Source organism: Gorilla gorilla, chromosome 21 (assembly GCF_029281585.2).
Source record: "Gorilla gorilla gorilla isolate KB3781 chromosome 21, NHGRI_mGorGor1-v2.1_pri, whole genome shotgun sequence".
Lineage (NCBI taxonomy): Eukaryota > Metazoa > Chordata > Mammalia > Primates > Hominidae > Gorilla > Gorilla gorilla.
This window is the reverse complement of record NC_073245.2, coordinates 47,831,762-47,849,250: the sequence shown is the minus strand read 5'-3', so window position 1 is coordinate 47,849,250 and position 17,489 is coordinate 47,831,762. Positions and strand designations below refer to the sequence as shown.

Sequence of the window (17,489 nt, the reverse complement as noted above, 5' to 3'; positions counted from 1 at the left end):
CCACATTCTTAGAATGCTAAGAACGTTTCCCTTCCCACTGGGAGCTCTCTGCCTCTGCTCAGTTAATACCTGCCCTTCCCCTGGGGGAGAAGGGAGGACAACCAGTGTTCTGAATATTTACATCACAGATTCTTTTTGCCTGTTCTGAAACTTCATAAATGGAATCTGTTTACTTTATTCTTCATTTTTATTCATGTTACAGATACTAATAGATTTTTTTTGTTGCTGAATAGTTTTCTATAAACATCACAGTTGCTTCTCATATTGGTGAATACCTGGGCTGTTTCAAGTTTTTGGCTATTGTGAATAAAGCTGCTGTGAACATTCTTATACAAATCTTTGTGGACATAATGTTTCCATTTCTTTTGGCTAAAAATGTAGGAGTGGAATCGCTCTTGGGCTAGGTGTTTGTTAGGTTTTTTGATAAGCTGCCAGACTGTTTTCCAAAGTGGTACATTTAATGCTTTCACTAACAATATATGAGAGTTCTATATCCTTGCCAGCATTTGGTGGTGGTGGTCTTTTTAATTATACTTTTAGCCATTGTGGTGGATATGTAACAGTATCTCACTGTGGTTTTATTTTTCATTTCCCTGATAACTAACGCTGTGGATCACTTTGCTTATTTCTGATTCACATATTTTCCTTTATGAAGTGCCTGATCAAATCTTTTGCCCATTTTAATTGACTATCATTTAATATTGAGCTGTAGGAGTCCTGCATTTAAATTGCAAAGTTGAACTGTACAAGATCAGGATAGGGGAGATTTATTGTTACAAATCACTTCAAGGCCTGAAGTGTGACTTGAGCAAAAGCACATTCACCATTTGTTCATCAAATGGTTATTAGTACCAGCTATATACTAAGTACTAATACTAGTGATACAGAGATAATATCCAGCCCTAGTTCAAGGACCCCATAGTTTACAGGGTAGACAGACAAAAGTAAAAATTATGGTATGGCTTCAATGTTAAGTCAGTCACTAAATACTTACTGATGAGTATCTACTGTAGGATAGATAGATACTGCTGTGGGTCCTGGAGCTAGCCAGAGTTCCTACTCTAGTATAGCTTATTTTCTGTAGTGTATAAGGAGGGAGACAGAGTGCAAAAGCCCTGAGGTGGTAAATAAGGTTGGTGTTAGGTATATGTGGATCAGAAAGGCCAACCTGGCTGGAGGATAGTTGAGTGGCTAGATGATTAGTTAGGCAAGGGTAAGGTCTTGCAGGGCCTTGAAGACCATGGTAAGAACTTTGGGTTTTATCTTAAGTGTTTTGGAAAGGCATTCCAGAGTTTTCAGTGGAAAAATGACATGATCAGGTTTCTGTTTGGCTAATAAACCCAGAAATGTGTGTATGTGGTCGCAGAAGCACTGATGAGGAAACATCGCAGTCATCCAGAGCAGAGACAAGAAAATCCTTCTTGGGGAAAACAGGCAAGGGTTCATAAAGGAATAATGTCATATTAGAACCATGGATGACAGGACATTTGCTAGGCAGGAAAGTCAGGCATGTGTGTTAGATGAACCAGAAATAACTTTGGATGACTAGTTGGGTGTGTGGGTGAGTGAGCGGCAGGAGGTAGAGCTGATGGCAAACTGGGAAGAGCTTTGAAGGTTGATCTAGGGATGCAGGGTTACCAAATTGCACAACTACCAAATTCTATGTAGGTATGTCCTTTGGAGTTGTGCAGCAAGGTAGCTTTGCTAGGGAGTTTGGCTCCGAACCTAAAGGCAGCTATACGGGGCTTTTACTTAGGATAGAGACTGGAAGCTGGCATCTGGGATGACCAGGTGGGGCAGTGCTAGGACAGAAACCAAGCAGAACGCAAGAGACTAATAAGGCCTGAAGTTAGGTAGGGGTTGTTGAACTGGAAGTGGAGGCTTTGGGCTTAGAATGAACAGTCAAGAAGATTTGAGGTGTGGATTGGGGGGGGGAAAGCTAATGAGGCCTTTTTATTTATTTTGCTTGTTTTGTTTTTGTTTTTTATTTCATATAAGGGCTTTTAAAAAATACAAAACAGTATAAAATATTGAAACAATACAGAAGTATGGAGTTCACAAAATTCTTATCTTCCACTCCTTTGAGCTACCTAAAACATTTGGTGTATCTTCCATTTTTCTGTGTGTGTATTTATTTATTTTATCTTTGTATTCAAATCTATTATAAAGATACACCTACAATTGAAGTTTAAAATGGAAGTTTACAATTGAAGTAAAAAATGGTCATACTCTGCTTCTTCTTATTATTATTATTTGAGATGGAGTCTCGTGTACAGTGCCATGATCTCGGCTCACTGCAACCTCCAACTCCCAGGTTCAAGTGATTCTCCTGGCTCCCGAGTAGCTGGGACTACAGGTGTGCACCACCACACCCAGCTGATATTTGTATTTTTGGTAGAGACTGGGTTTCACCACGTTGGCCACGCTGGTCTTGAACTGACCTCAAGTGATCCGCCTACCTCGGCGTCCCAAAACGCTGGGTTTACAACAGTGAGCCACTGCGCCCGGGCTATTTTTGATTTTTTCATAGGATACCAATATAATATAGTTCTGGCTTGTTTTTTAGCCACTATTCAGCATTCCGTTGTTCAGATTTATCATATTTAGTTGATAGACCTTTAAGCTGCCTTAGATTTTTCACTATTCCCAGCATTAGTGAAATGAGCATTCTTTTTTATTTGTCTCTGTACTGTGTAAACACTGCCTTGGAGAGCATGTGAGGTGACATGCATGGAGTTCAGATTGTGACTTGGGGGAAGCTGTGATCCTGATCCCTTGAGGGAGCATGTGTTCTGCTCTGGGTCTGTCCTTGGGGAACCCCCAAGGGAGTGATCAGGATGGTCAGAAGTCTGCAGGCCACATTCTAGGGGCAACAGTCAAAAGAACTGCGGCTGTTTCTCCAGATTTCAGCTGGGACTGTTCACAGCTTCCAGGTATCAGATGAGTTCTCATAGGGAGATAGGGTAAGGCCTTCCCATGGAGCCCTAGGCTGGGGAAGAACTACCAGGTAGAAGTAAGAATTCCACAGAGTTAGGTCAGTTTGGGTAGGATTTGTATGGACCTAGACTTTCTGATGATTGGATTGTAAGACTGGGTTTTCTATCACTGGGAGTGTTCATGCAGGGGCCAGGGTGCTGTGGAGGGGCAGTATGTGAAGCAAGTTGAACTCTGAAGCATTCCAACTTTGATAACAGCATTCCAGATGGAGACTATGAGGGACCAAGATGGGGTGCTGTGGGCTGCAAGGGAGGAGCGATTGACTTGAGGATCAGTATAGGGGAGGGCTGATGCTGGAGGCATCTCAGGGTATAGCTCTGGGAAACATGGAATGCTGAGTGACGCTCAGTGAAAGATCTGACCTCGTGTGCACTGCTGGTGGAGTGGTCTTCAGGTATATGGGCCAAGGGGGACACAGGGATAACAAGAGGTCTGAGGGTGATTGTTATGGTGGCTGCAGGAGGACGGAATACCCAGGTGTTGTCGTGGTGATCCATGCAAGAAAATAATGTTCCCAGCAGAGGGAAGGGGTGAATCAGAGAAGCTTGGTGCTGCCTGATTACAAGGGTGAGACATCAGTTAGTTTGGAGCTGGCTAGGCAGGGAGCTGGGGCTGGAGATGAACTTTCAGATTTCATTCTGCAAATACGTATTGTCTAGGTGCTTGGGATAGAGCAATAAACAGAACAGCTAAATATTCCTTTCTCACAGAGTTTATATTCTAGTGGGGGAAACAGTATATACATGTATATAATGTTAGACATTGAGAAAAAGCAAAAAAGGGGTATGCAATGCCAGGGGCAGTGGGGTTGAAATTTTAGAGGGACTAAAAGGGAGAGCCTTTATATATATATGTATATATAAACAGGGAAGATTATTTTGAGTAAAGACTTGTGGGGAAAGGGAGCAGTGAGCCATGTGGATATAATGCAGAGAAAGAACACATTCCAGGTACTGCAAAGTGTTTGGGGTAGAAACAAACTTGGTTGGCTGGGTGTGGTGGCACACACTATCATGCCAGGACTTTGGGAGGCTGAGGTGGGTGGATTGCTTGATCCGAGGAGTTGCCCAGCAGCCTGGGCAACATAGTGAGACCCTGTCTCTACAAAAAAAAAAAAAAAAAAAATAGCTGGGCGTGGTGGTGCACACCTGTAGTCCCAGCTACTTGGGAGGCTGAGGTGGGAGGGATTGCTTGAACCCAAGGGGCAGAGGTTGTGGTGAGCTGAGATCTCACCACTGCACTTCAGCCTGGGTGACAGTGAGACTCTGTCTCACGAAAGAAGGAACAAACAAACTTGGCTTATTTGAGGAGTGACAAAGTGGCTGAAATGGAGTGAGTAAGAGAGATGATATTACGAGATCAGATTAAAGAAATCTGGACCTTCCAGGACCTTATAGGCCATGGTATAGTTTGGACTTTTTTCTTTTGTTTTTGGAAATGGAGTCTAGCTTTGTTGCCCAGGCTGGAGTACGGTGGCGCCATCTCGGCTTACTGCAACCTCCACCCGCCAGGTTCAAGCGATTCTCCTGCTTCAGCCTCCCAAAGTGCTAGGATTACAGGCGCCCACCACCATACCAGCTAATTTTTTTTATTTTTAGTAGAGACAGGGTTTCACCATGTTGGTCAGGCTGGTCTCGAACTCCTGACCTCAAGTGAGCCACCATATCTGGCCAAGTTTGGAGTTTTTCTAAGCTCAGTGGGAAATGGGAAATACTAGAGGGTTCAGGCAGAGGCGTGATATGACCTCACTTTTTTTTTTTTTTTGTGACAGAGTCAACCTCGGTTCCCCAGGCTGGAGTGCAGTGGCGCCATCTCGGCTCACTGCAAGCTCTGCCTCCTGGATTCACGCCATTCTCCTGCCTCAGCCTCCCGAGTAGCTGGGACTACAGGCGCCCGCCACCACACCTGGCTAATTTTTTGTATTTTTAGTAGGGACAGGGTCTCACCATGTTAGCCAGGATGGTCTCGATCTCCTGACCTCGTGATCTGCCCACCTTGGCCTCCCAAGGTGCTGGGATTACAGACTTGAGCTACCGTCCCCGGCCTTTTTTTTTTTTTTTTTTTGAGACGGAATCTTGCTCTTGTTGCCCAGGCTGGAGTACAGTGGCACAATCTCGGCTCACTGCAACCTCCACCTCCTGGCTTCAAGCAATTCTCCTGCCTCAGCCTCCTGAGTAGCCAGGATTACAGGCACACGCCAACATGCCTGGCTAATTTTTGTATTTTTCTTTTTTAGTAGAGACGGGGTTTCACCATGTTGGCCAGGCTGGTCTCAAACTCCTGACCTCAAGTGATCTGCCCACCTTGGCCTCCCAAAGTGCCAGGATTACAGGCATGAGCCACCGTGTCCGGCCTCACTTATGTTTTAATAGGATCGCCCTGATTGCTGTATTTAGAATAGCCTGTTGGGGTGGAGATGGGGGAATGGAGGTGGAGACAGCATAGAATAAGGGAGACCAGTTGAAGAGGCTAATGCTGTAAGCCAGGTGAGAAACAGTGATGGCTTAGATTGGGCAGCAGCAGTGGAAATAGTGAGGAGTTGGACATTAGCAGTAGAGGTGAGGAGAATTAGTAGGGGGATCATAACTCCACCACAAGAGTTAGGTCCCCAGGGTTAGTGAGAAATTATTGGAAGAAGATAATTTGTGGAGGATATTATCTGGATCATAGTTATATTTGGGGTTATGTTAGGATCAGAACTTGGATTAGGGTCTGGCCTGGGGCCAGTAAGGGGGTCAGAAAGATTTATTGGTCTTTGCAAAGACCAAGATTAGAGTCTGGGTTTGGACAGCCCTATTGGGATTAAGACAAATTTTAGGGTGAGGATAGTTTGGGGTCACAGTTGTAGATGGAGGCTAGTACCCCTTTTCAATATCTTCAGACCAGGGTTGGTTGTATCTGCCATCTTCTGTGCCAGTGAGCTCACCTAGGGGTGGAGGGGTTTGGAGGCTATAAGGCCTTCTCTTCCTTGGGTGTCACGGGGGTGGACGTATGCTCAGCCCTGCCTGGGTGACGCCTGCTGGCCTTCCCAAGCTGGGACCTGTAGTCGGGGAAGGGGAGAGAAGGCTCCCTGGTGCTTGACCCAGCTCCTTTTCCCTCAGATGGCCCACTGCGTGACCTTGGTTCAGCTGTCCATTTCCTGTGACCATCTCATTGACAAGGACATCGGCTCCAAGTCTGACCCACTCTGCGTCCTTTTACAGGATGTGGGAGGGGGCAGCTGGGCTGAGGTGAGGTGGATTATGGAGGTTAAGGTTGTGGAGGGAGGCTAGGATTGTGTTTTGGGGTGGAGGCTGTGACTGTGATGCTTACTGGCCTCTGCCCACAGCTTGGCCGGACTGAACAGGTGCGGAACTGCTCAAGCCCTGAGTTCTCCAAGACTCTGCAGCTTGAGTACCGCTTTGAGACAGTCCAGAAGCTACGCTTTGGAATCTATGACATAGACAACAAGACGCCAGAGCTGAGGGATGATGACTTCCTAGGGGGTGCTGAGTGTTCCCTAGGACAGGTATGTAGGGCTGGGGATTAGGATCCTTCAGATGCAGGTCTGTGAGACAACCTAGCCTGCCTGGAGGTAGGGGGCAAGCAGGACCTAACCCTGCCTGTTATCCTGAAACTCCCTTCCCTGCTTTTCCCCAGATTGTGTCCAGCCAGGTACTGACTGTCCCCTTGATGCTGAAGCCTGGAAAACCTGCTGGGCGGGGGACCATCACGGTAAGGAACCCAGCAAGGGTTGGGGAGGGACTTAACATCAATGAATTCATGAGGTGATGTAGTCTCCCCTACCTAGGTCTCAGCTCAGGAATTGAAGGACAATCGTGTAGTAACCATGGAGGTAGAGGCCAGAAACCTAGATAAGAAGGTGTGTCTGGAAGTAGGCCCTGGTAATCCAAGAGTTAAGGGGCCAAGGATGGTGTATGGGGGATGGGGGTGTGGACAGAGGGATGGCATAGTGGTTGTTTGTTCCTGAGTCTTGTAACTGGGGTCTCGCATTGGCAGGACTTCCTGGGAAAATCGGATCCATTTCTGGAGTTCTTCCGCCAGGGTGATGGGAAATGGCACCTGGTGTACAGATCTGAGGTATGAGACCCCTGGGATTGGGTGGGCTGGAGTAGGAGATAATCTCCTGGGGCCTGTGACTAGCAAGGTTTGGAACTCAGAAAGAGACTGCAGGTGGGTAGAGAAGTGTGGCAGCTCCTCAAGGGCCATGCCAGAGCTCACTGGAGGCCTTGGCCTCCACCTTCAGGTCATCAAGAACAACCTGAACCCTACATGGAAGCGTTTCTCAGTCCCCGTTCAGCATTTCTGTGGTGGGAACCCCAGCACACCCATCCAGGTGAGGAGCTTACCCCCTAAGTGGACTGTGCTGGAGAAGAGAACCTGGGGAGGGACTTATTCTCATCTGCCACCTGGCTTGTTTACGTCCACACACACCTTTCCCTCAGGTGCGATGCTCCGATTATGACAGTGACGGGTCACATGATCTCATCGGTACCTTCCACACCAGCTTGGCCCAGCTGCAGGCAGTCCCGGTGAGTGCTGGTCCTGCCAGGGGTGTGGAAATGGGCCTAGATAGCTGAAGCTTGTGGGAGAGAGGAAGGAGAAGGCAGCTCGAGTCCTTGACTGATGCTCTGAGAATTTCCTACCCTAATTTTTCTGTCCTCACCAGGCTGAGTTTGAATGCATCCACCCTGAGAAGCAGCAGAAAAAGAAAAGCTACAAGAACTCTGGAACTATCCGTGTCAAGATTTGTCGGGTGAGACAAAAGCCCATGTAACCAAGGCTCTGATTCCTGAGCTCCATGACACCAACTGCTATCACCCCAGGCATGACCCTGGTTTCATTTGCAGGTAGAAACAGAGTACTCCTTTCTGGACTATGTGATGGGAGGCTGTCAGATCAACTTCACTGTAAGTTACTTTACCAAGGGCAAGAGAACAGGTCTGGGGCTCAGGGTGGTCTTTAGCTGCCTTCCTCACCTCCTCCCAGGTGGGCGTGGACTTCACTGGCTCCAATGGAGACCCCTCCTCACCTGACTCCCTACACTACCTGAGTCCAACAGGGGTCAATGAGTACCTCATGGCACTGTGGAGTGTGGGCAGCGTGGTTCAGGACTATGACTCGTGAGTACCTGCTTCTCTGGGCTGTACCCACTCCCTGCAGATGCTTCAGCCTCTGAGCTTACAGTCCCCTCACTGCCTCTTGCCCAATACACTGTCCTCCCACAGAGACAAGCTGTTCCCTGCATTTGGATTTGGGGCCCAGGTTCCCCCTGACTGGCAGGTGAGCTCCCTCTCTTTCTGCCACTCCTGTTTTCAGTTTCAGGGTCCTGATTTTGGGGGATGTGGTAAATTTACTTGCTACTTGGCACTCAGCTTTAAGAGGAGATGATGCAGGGATGGATTCCTGCAGGCACGTAGACAGCAAGTGCTCAGGACTCCATAGCTCCTGTAGGAATCTTGGCACACGCCAGTGTCCTTTTTCATTCTTAGCAGAGGTCATGGGGAAAGAACCTCATTTTCATTCTTGTCTCCAGGTCTCGCATGAATTTGCCTTGAATTTCAACCCCAGTAACCCCTACTGTGCAGGTAAGTTTCCGCATCCACCCTGAGGCAGGTCTGTCCACACAAAGAGGGGCAAGCCTGCATGAGTAAAAGGGAGAGTGGGGGCAGATACCTGCCTTCATTGTCCAGAGGGTGGATTTTATTTAATTTTAGTTTAATTTATTTTTTGAGAAAGAATCTTGCTCTGTCACCCAGGCTGGAGTGCGGTGGCGCAATCTTGGCTCACTTGCAACCTCTGCCTACTGGGTTCGAGCAATTCTTCTGCCTCAGCCTCCCAAGTAGCTGGGACTACAGGCGCTTGCCACCATGCCTGGCTAATTTTTGTATGTTTAGTAGAGATGGGGTTTTGCCATGTTGGCCAGGGTGGTCTCGAATTCCTGACCTCAGGTGATTCACCTGCCTTGGCCTCCCAAAGTGCTGGGATTACAGGTATTGAGCCACAGCGCCCGACCCAGAGGGTGGATTTTAGAGCTAGGCCTCTGGAATCAAATCGTCATGCCAGGCCAGGAGTGGTGGCTCAACGCCCGTAATCCTAGCACTCAGTTGCGAGGCCAAGGTGGGCGGATCGCTTGAGCCCAGGAATTTGAGACTAGCTTGGGAAACATGGCAAAACCCCGTCTCTACTAAAATTACAAAAATTAGCCGAGCATGATGGTAGGCGCCTGTAGTTCTAGCTACTCAGGAGGCTGAGGTGGGAGGATCACCTGAGCCCAGGAGGTTGAGGTTGTGGTGAGCCATGATCATGATCATGCCACTACACTCCAGCCTGGGTGACAGAGTGAGAACCTATCTCAAAAAAAAAAAAAAAAAAAAATTATGCCACATGACTTGGGGCAGGTTGCTTAATCTCTGTGTGCTTTGGTTTCATAAGACTAAACATAGGAAATTGAGTACTCAAGGAGAAGATACAAGTAAAGCAGTAAGCCTGGTACTTATTAAGCGTTCTCCGAAAAATGATATCTGTTATATTATCGTTATTATCTTTGCCTAGAAGCTAACAGGTACTTATTTGAGCATCAGTGGAAGCCTTGTTTACCTCCTTGCAGGGTGCATTTTGCCAGAGTCCACCAAGCCCTTTTGTTTAGGGCCAAACCTTTTGACTCCCCAGTACCCCCAAGTGGGCACAAGCTGAAGTGGAAAATCTGACCTGACCTGATCTGATCTGGGTTTTAAAATTTTAATTTTGTATTTCATCATAAGTTCAGACTTAGAGAAAAGTTGCAAGAATAGTCATAGGAGCTCAGTCCCTTGGAACTCAGGGGTCAGGGCCTGAGTTCACAGGGGCTCTTCACCTTTATCCCAATTACCCTAACATAACATTTTACCACATTTGTTTTCTCTTTTCTCATACATGTATACAGTGTGTATGTGTGTGTGTATATGTGTGTGTGTGTACACATGTATACATATACACACACATTCACACATTTCAAGGGAAAAAAGATTAAAAATATGTGTTTATGTATGTACACACATGTATACGTGTGTTGGAGAATGCTGTAGTGAATAGCCCTGCCTCAGGTTTGCCTCTATGGCCCTACCAGCTTTGTACCCATCATTATCCACCTGGCTTTGTACCTCTGAGTACTTCAGTATCTCCTAAAATCAAAGACTCTTTCTTACATTATCACAGACCAATCCTCAAAATCAGGAAATGAACATCTATGCTATTACCAGCCTATAGCATTTATTCAGATTTTGCCAATTGTCCTAATGTCTTTTACAGCAAAAGAAAATCTCAGATCACACATTGCATTCAGTTAGCACATATCTTTTTATATGGAAGACTTCTTGCCTTTCATGACATTCACATTTCATGATATAAACAGTATAGGCCAGATATTTTCTAGAATGTCCCTCAGTTTGGGTTTACCTGATAAATCCTCAGGATTAGATTCAGGTTGTACATTTTTGGCAGGAATACCACCAAAGTGATGCTGTATATTCTCAGTGCATCATATTCAGAGGAACATGATGTTGATTTGTCCTATTACCAGTCATGTTAACTTTGGTCACTTAGTTAAGGTAAGATCTACCAGGTTTCTCCACTATACAAGTACTGTTTTCTCCTTTCTATTTAGTAAGTATATTCTGGGAAGAGACTATACAAATACCCATCACATACGCATCAACATTCCCCTCTAGTTTTTTTTTTTAATTTGTTTTTTATTTTTTGAGATGGAGTCTTGCTCTGTCACCCAGGCTGGAATGCGGTGGCGCGATCTTGGCTCACTGCAAGCTCCGCCTCCTGGGTTCACGCCATTCTCCTGCCTCAGCCTCCCGAGTAGCTGGGACTACAGGCGCCCACCACCACGCCCGGCTAATTTTTTTTTTTTGTATTTTTAGTAGAGACGGGGTTTCACTGTGTTAGCCAGGATGGTCTCAATCTCCTGACCTTGTGATCCGCCCGCCTCAGCCTCCCAAAGTGCTGGGATTACAGGCCTGAGCCACTGCGCCCGGCCTTAGTTTTTTATTTTTTAAGTGATGGGGGTCTCACTATGTTGCCTAAGCTGGCCTTGAACCCCTGGGCTCAAGCAGTCCTCCCACCTCAGCCTCGTGAGTAGCTGGGACTACAGGCACATGCCACTGTGCCTGGCTATACTCTCTAGTTTTAACATCCATTGATGATCCTTGCCTGAATCAGTCATTTCTGTGATTGTCAAATGATTGTGTAATTCTTCCTTTTACATTTATTAGGAGCTTTCCCTTCTCCCTCAGTAATTAATCCATAGTATGGATCCTTATTGTATCAAATGGATCATTATTAAATAGGTTATAATCTGATGCTCAACCTCTCCTGGATTTGTCCAGGAGAATCCCTCTCATCTGGGTTAATTCAAGCTGTGATTTAGTGCAAGTCCCCTCCTCTCTTTGAACCTTAGTTTCCTCATGTGTAGGAGACAGTTAAGTACCCTGGTTTACAAGGGTGAATGAATGAAATGCACCCAGGTTCCGAGATCTCCTGGGCTGGGATGGGGTGATTTCAGGACTGGTGTAGTCCTGAGAGGTCCAGGATTTTACGGTATTTCTTGCTCTCCTCTGCAGGCATCCAGGGCATTGTGGATGCCTACCGCCAAGCCCTGCCCCAAGTTCGCCTCTATGGCCCTACCAACTTCGCACCCATCATCAACCATGTGGCCAGGTTTGCAGCCCAGGCTGCACATCAGGGGACTGCCTCGGTGAGAGTCGTGGGTGGCAGTGGCAGTGGTGGCAATCAAGGGCTTCCTTGAGGGTTATGGAACAAAGGACTTTTTTTTTTTTTTTTTTTTTTTTTGAGATGGACTCTTGCTCTGTCACCCAGGCTGGAGTGCAGTGATGCAATCTCAGCTCACTGCAACCTCCACCTCCTGGGTTGAAGTGATTCTCCTGCCTCAGCCTTCCTAGTAGCTTGGATTACAGGCGTGTGCCACCATGCCCAGCTAATTTTTATATTTTTAGTAGAGATGGGCTTTCACCATGTTGGCTGGGGTGGTCGCAAACTCCTGACCTCAAGTGATCCGCCTGCCTTGGCCTCCCAAAGTGCTGGGATTACAGGCATGAGCCATCGCACCCAGCCTGTAACAAGGGACTTCTTATGAGTGTGGGGATGTGTGGCTGGGGTGTTTGCAGGGGTTTAGGAGGAGGATCTGCTTCAGGACATGAATGGGCTTGTCCCCAGCAATACTTCGTGCTGTTGCTGCTGACTGATGGTGCTGTGACCGATGTGGAAGCCACACGTGAGGCTGTGGTGCATGCCTCGAACCTGCCCATGTCAGTGATCATTGTGGGTGTGGGTGGTGCTGACTTTGAGGCCATGGAGCAGCTGGACGCTGATGGTGGACCCCTGCATACACGTTCTGGGCAGGCCGCTGCCCGCGACATTGTGCAGTTTGTACCCTACCGCCGGTTCCAGAATGTGAGTAGGTGCAAATTTGATCTGGGAGTTTACCCTTTCACCTTTCCCTGATGTGAGTAGGGTTGAGGCCCAAGGGATGCTCACCTTTTCCTCTAAGCCTGGGGTATGGTTGGGTTCTTGGGTATGAAATACAGACTTTGGGCAGCTGTTCTGGGCCACCACTGACTTTTCCCTTTTCTTGGCAGGCCCCTCGGGAGGCATTGGCACAGACCGTGCTCGCAGAAGTGCCCACACAACTGGTCTCATACTTCAGGGCCCAGGGTTGGGCCCCGCTCAAGCCACTTCCACCCTCAGCCAAGGATCCTGCACAGGCCCCCCAGGCCTAGGTTCCCTTGGAGGCTGTGGCAAGTCCTCAATCCTGTGTCCCAGAGGTCCCTCTGGGCCACAGCCCAACCCTTCTCACTCTCCTCAGTGCTAGCACTTTGTATTTTTTGATACTTTTATACTTGTTTCTGCTTTTGCTGCTCTTGATCCCACCTTTGCTCCTGACAACCCTCATTCAATAAAGACCAGTGAAGACCAGTGCTTTGCCACCACTCTCTGTGTGTTTTTAGGTAGGAGGCTGCTATGAGCAATGTTTACATCCCCTCTCCACACCTTAGTTTGTTGACTTAGGGGTTGTTAAGTGAAGGATGTCTCTGGTGTAAAGCCCCACTCAAAGTTGAGTATTTCTGGGCAGATATCTATTCATTCTAGAGACACTGACTCACTGTTTTTGAAAGTACAGCCAGGGGTGGGTATCATGTACCTGTAGTCCTCAGCTTGGGAGGCTGAGGTGGGAGGACTGCTTGAGCTCAGGAGTTCCAGAGCAGGTCTGGGCAACATAGCAAGACCCCATTACACACACAAGAAAAGGAAATACAAAGTTTGAAAGTAAGCTAAACACCCAGCCTTCGCCTTCCCTCCCTCAGGGCAGAGCTGGGCTGGGAATACAAAGATGGAAAGTGTCAGACCTCATAAAAAGCAGCAAAAGGAGAAGGATGGATGAGTTTTAAGGTGGAGCAAAGGCTATGTTAGACTTCCTGGAGGGGAGGGAGTAGTGGTAATTTTGGTCCTAAAGACAGGTGAAAATCCTGAATTTTTTTAACAGCTAATTTTTTCTTAATAGGGAATACATGTATTCATTGTAGAAAAATTCTGGCTGGGCGTGGTGGCTCATGCCTGTAATCCCAGCACTTTGGGAGGCTGAAGAGGGCAGATCATTTGAGGTCAGGAGTTCAAGACCAGCCTGGCCAACATGATGAAACCCCATCTCTACTAAAAATACAGAAATTAGCTTGGTGTGGTGGTGGGTGCCTATAATTCCAACTACTCAGGAGGCTGAGGCAGGAGAATCGCTTGAACCCAGGAAGCGGAGGATGCAGAGAGCCGGTATTGCACCACTGCACCCCAGCCTGAGCTACAGAGCGAGACTCTGTCTCAGAAAAGAAAAAAATTTTAAGTGCAGAAAAAATACCACTCAAACTCCCATGTCCTGATAAAACATATTGGGCACATAACTTTCTGTCTACACATACTGTTTTAGCATGTGTTAAAATTTGTTTTTTCTAATTTTAAAATACGTGCTTGTTAGTATGAAGTTATTTCAAATATAAATATTGTACAAATAGGCCAGGTGCAGTGGCTCACACCTGTAATCCCAGCACTTTGGGAGGCCGAGGCAGGCGGATCACAAGGTCAGGAGATTGAGACCATCCTGGCTAAAAGGGTGAAACCCCGTCTCTACTAAAAAATATAAAAAATTAGCCAGGCGTGGTGGCGGGCGCCTGTGGTCCCAGCTACTGGGGAGGCTGAGGCAGGAGAATGGCGGGAACCCAGGAGGCGGAACTTTCAGTGAGCTGAGATGGCGCCACTGCACTCCTGCCTGGGTGACAAAGCGAGACTCCCTCTCAAAAAAAACCAAAAACACATTGTACAAATAGTGGAGCAGGTAAGGGCCCGTTTTTCCTAGATCTGAAAAATAGATTTTTATCAATGGGCTATTTATACATACTACTTGGACCTTTTTATTTAATACATTTTGGTGTCTTACCTATCAGAACCTATTGCTTCATTCCTTTTTTTTTTTTTTTTTTTTTTTTTTTTGAGACGTAGTCGCTCTGTATTGCCCAGGCTGGAGTGCAATGGCGCGATCTCAGCTCACTGCAACTTCTGCCTTCTGGGTTCAAGCGATTCTCCTGCTTCCACCTCCCAAGTAACTGGGACTACAGGCACGCACCACCATGCCTGGCTAATTTTTGTATTTTTAGTAGAGATGGGGTTTCACCATGTTGGCTGGTCTTCAACTCGAGACCTCAGGTGATCTGCCCACCTTGGCCTCCCAAAGTGCTGGGATTACAGGCATAAGCCACTGCACCCGGCCATCTTTTTTTTTTTTTTGGTAGGAGTGTACCTTATTTAGCTCATCTCTTATTTATGGAGATTTGAGTCTTAGTTTCTTTCAATGCTGTAATGAACATCCTTGTACATATATGTCTGTGCACTTAACTGGAATGTTTCTGAAGAAACATTTATTCCTAAAAGTGGAAATGCTATATCAAAGGTTATATTTAAAATTTTAATAGATATTGCAAATTATTCTTCATAACAAAAATTATGGTCAAACTTACACCTTTTGTTAATCTGACAGGTAAAAAAAAGCAAAAAATCATTTTTAGTTTGAATTTATTTTATTTTTTATTTTATTTATTTTTTTTGTGATGGAGTCTCACTCTGTTGCCCAGGCTGGAGTGCAGTGGCACAATCTCAGCTCACTGCAACCTCCGCCTCCCAGGTTCAAGTGATTCTCGTGCCTCAGCCTCCTGAGTAGCTGGGATTGCAGGCATGCGCCAGCACACCCGGCTGATTTTTGTATTTTTAGTAGAGACGGGGTTTCACCATATTGGTCAGGCTGGTCTCAAACTCCTGACCTCGTGATCTGCTCACCTCGGCCTCCCAAAGTGCTGGAATTACAGGCGTGAGCCACCACGCCCAGCTTGAATTTATTTAAATATGAAGGATCGGTATCTTATATGGTTATTTGTAAATTATAGTTCTTCTCAATAGCCTATTCATAGTCTGTATGTATGTGTTATAGCTTTTATTTTGTTAAGGTTATTAGCCCCTTCATCTCATACATGTTGAAAATATTTCTTCCCAGGTTGTCTTTTTATTTATAGTGTCCTTTGGCATATAGAATTCTTTTAATATGGACATATTATTTATGCCAGTTTAACTTGCTTTTTAAAAAGTTATCCATATATCATTTATTATTATTACCATTTAGATAGAGTCTTGCTCTGTTGCCCAGGCTAGAGTGCAGTGGTGCGATCTCAGCTCACTGCAACCTCTGCCTCCCAGGTTCAAGCGATTCTCCTGCCTCAGCCTCCCTAGTAGCTGGGATTATAGGCGCGCACCAGTATGCCCAACTAATTTTTGGGTTTTTTTTTTTTTTTTTTTTTTTTTTTTGAGATGGAGTCTAGCTCTGTCGCTCAGGCTGGAGTGCAGTGGCGCGATCTCGGCTCACTGTAAGCTCCACCTCCCGGGTTCAAGCAATTCTCCTGCCTCAGCCTCCTGAGTAGCTGGGACTACAGGTGCCTGCCACCATGCCCGGCTAATTTTTTTGTATTTTTTTAGTAGAGATGGGGTTTCACAATGTTGGCCAGACTGGTCTCAAACTCTCAGCCTCAGGTGATCCGCCCACCTCGGCCTCCCAAAGTGCTGGGATTACAGGCGTGAGCCACCATGCCTGGCCTATATATCATTAATTACTTTCAGTGGCTTCAGACATTCTCTTATATTACCATTTCTATTGGCTGCTTATTTTTTATAACGGTTTATCTACTTGGTTAATAAGTTTCCAATTTATAAACAACACTGTTAAATTTCCTTATAAATATTACCTTTGAATATATCTATGTATTCTATGGATACATTCTTAGAAATGGAATTGCTGTGAGTAAAGAGTACAAAAAGTTGTAAGGCTTTTGGTTCCTGTTGTGAAACTGCCCTCCAGAAAAGCTGCATTAGTTCATAATTCTAAACTTAGGCTTTGATAAATAAAAATAGGCCTTGAGAGCACTCAGTGGGGTCTTTTTCATCTTCAAATTATAAAAAAATCCCCCAGATTGTTTATTTATTTATTTATTTTATTTGAGACGGAGTCTCACTCTGTCGCCAGACTGGAGTGCAGTGGCACGATCTTGGCCCACTGCAACCTCTGCCTCCCGATTCAAGTGATTTCCTGCCTCAGTCTCCCAAGTAACTGGGACTACAGGCACATGCCACAACGCCCAGCTAATTTTTTGTATCTTTAGTAGAGATGGGGTTTCACCATGTTGGCCAGGATGGTCTTGATCTCCTGACCTCATGATCCACCCTCCTCAGCCTCCCAAAGTGCTGGGACTACAGGCATGAGACACCATGCCAGGCCGAATTTCACTTCTTAAAAGTATAAACACTATTAATAGTCTGTATATTCTTCTAAAGCATGAGCACATTGGGAAGGTGTTAATGCCTACATCTTACTTTTTTGTAGGAGCGTACCAGTCTCTTATTCATGGAGATTTGAATCCCAGTTTTTTTCAAACAATGCTATAATGAACATCTTTGTACATGTATCTTTGTGCACTTAACAGGAATGTTTCTGAAGAATTTGTTCCTAAAAGTGGAAGTGCTAGATCAAAGGGTATATTTAAAATTTTAATAGATACTGCACATTGCCCTCCAAGATGGTGCATGTTGTGCGTGTTGCTTTGCTCATGCTGGTCCTCCTTTCCTACCCCTAGGTAGAACTCATTAATCCTTTGTTGCCTTCTCCTCCATCTTTTTTCCCTGCAATTCCACTTTTGACCCTTAGAGTGAAGAATTCTTGGATCTGTAAATGCATTGTCCTGTTTCCTGGAGCCTCTTCTTTCCCCTGTCAGGCTCCTTGAGGGCAGGGACTGGTGAACACTAAATCATCTATGCTGTGCCTCACACAGAGTTGGGAACTCAGGTCTCAGTAAGACAACCTATGTAGGGGCTACCAGGCCTGCATCAGCTCTGTGACTCAG

The 17,489-nt window shown here is 46.1% G+C and overlaps 1 protein-coding gene across 10 annotated transcripts in view; it reads left to right on the top strand.

The window, feature by feature from the left end:
* The window catches only part of LOC101127756 (RNA-binding protein 12), a 39,121-nt gene extending 26,143 nt beyond the window's left edge, over positions 1-12,978 (top strand). For 9 of the 10 annotated variants that reach the window (XM_055373416.2, XM_019017039.3, XM_004062074.5 and 6 more), the window contains 15 exons: positions 6,099-6,227; positions 6,326-6,505; positions 6,637-6,711; positions 6,788-6,859; positions 6,997-7,077; positions 7,244-7,333; positions 7,443-7,529; positions 7,667-7,753; positions 7,848-7,907; positions 7,987-8,120; positions 8,226-8,280; positions 8,534-8,585; positions 11,607-11,740; positions 12,220-12,456; positions 12,642-12,978. In XM_055373416.2, the coding sequence (XP_055229391.1) occupies positions 6,099-6,227; positions 6,326-6,505; positions 6,637-6,711; positions 6,788-6,859; positions 6,997-7,077; positions 7,244-7,333; positions 7,443-7,529; positions 7,667-7,753; positions 7,848-7,907; positions 7,987-8,120; positions 8,226-8,280; positions 8,534-8,585; positions 11,607-11,740; positions 12,220-12,456; positions 12,642-12,782 (1,614 nt within the window). In that variant the 3' untranslated portion in view covers positions 12,783-12,978. Of the gene's footprint in view, positions 1-6,098; positions 6,228-6,325; positions 6,506-6,636; positions 6,712-6,787; positions 6,860-6,996; positions 7,078-7,243; positions 7,334-7,442; positions 7,530-7,666; positions 7,754-7,847; positions 7,908-7,986; positions 8,121-8,225; positions 8,281-8,533; positions 8,586-11,606; positions 11,741-12,219; positions 12,457-12,641 lie in introns of those variants that run through there. The other variant, XR_008674641.2, reaches the window with a different exon arrangement.
* The last annotated feature ends 4,511 nt before the right edge of the window (positions 12,979-17,489 follow it).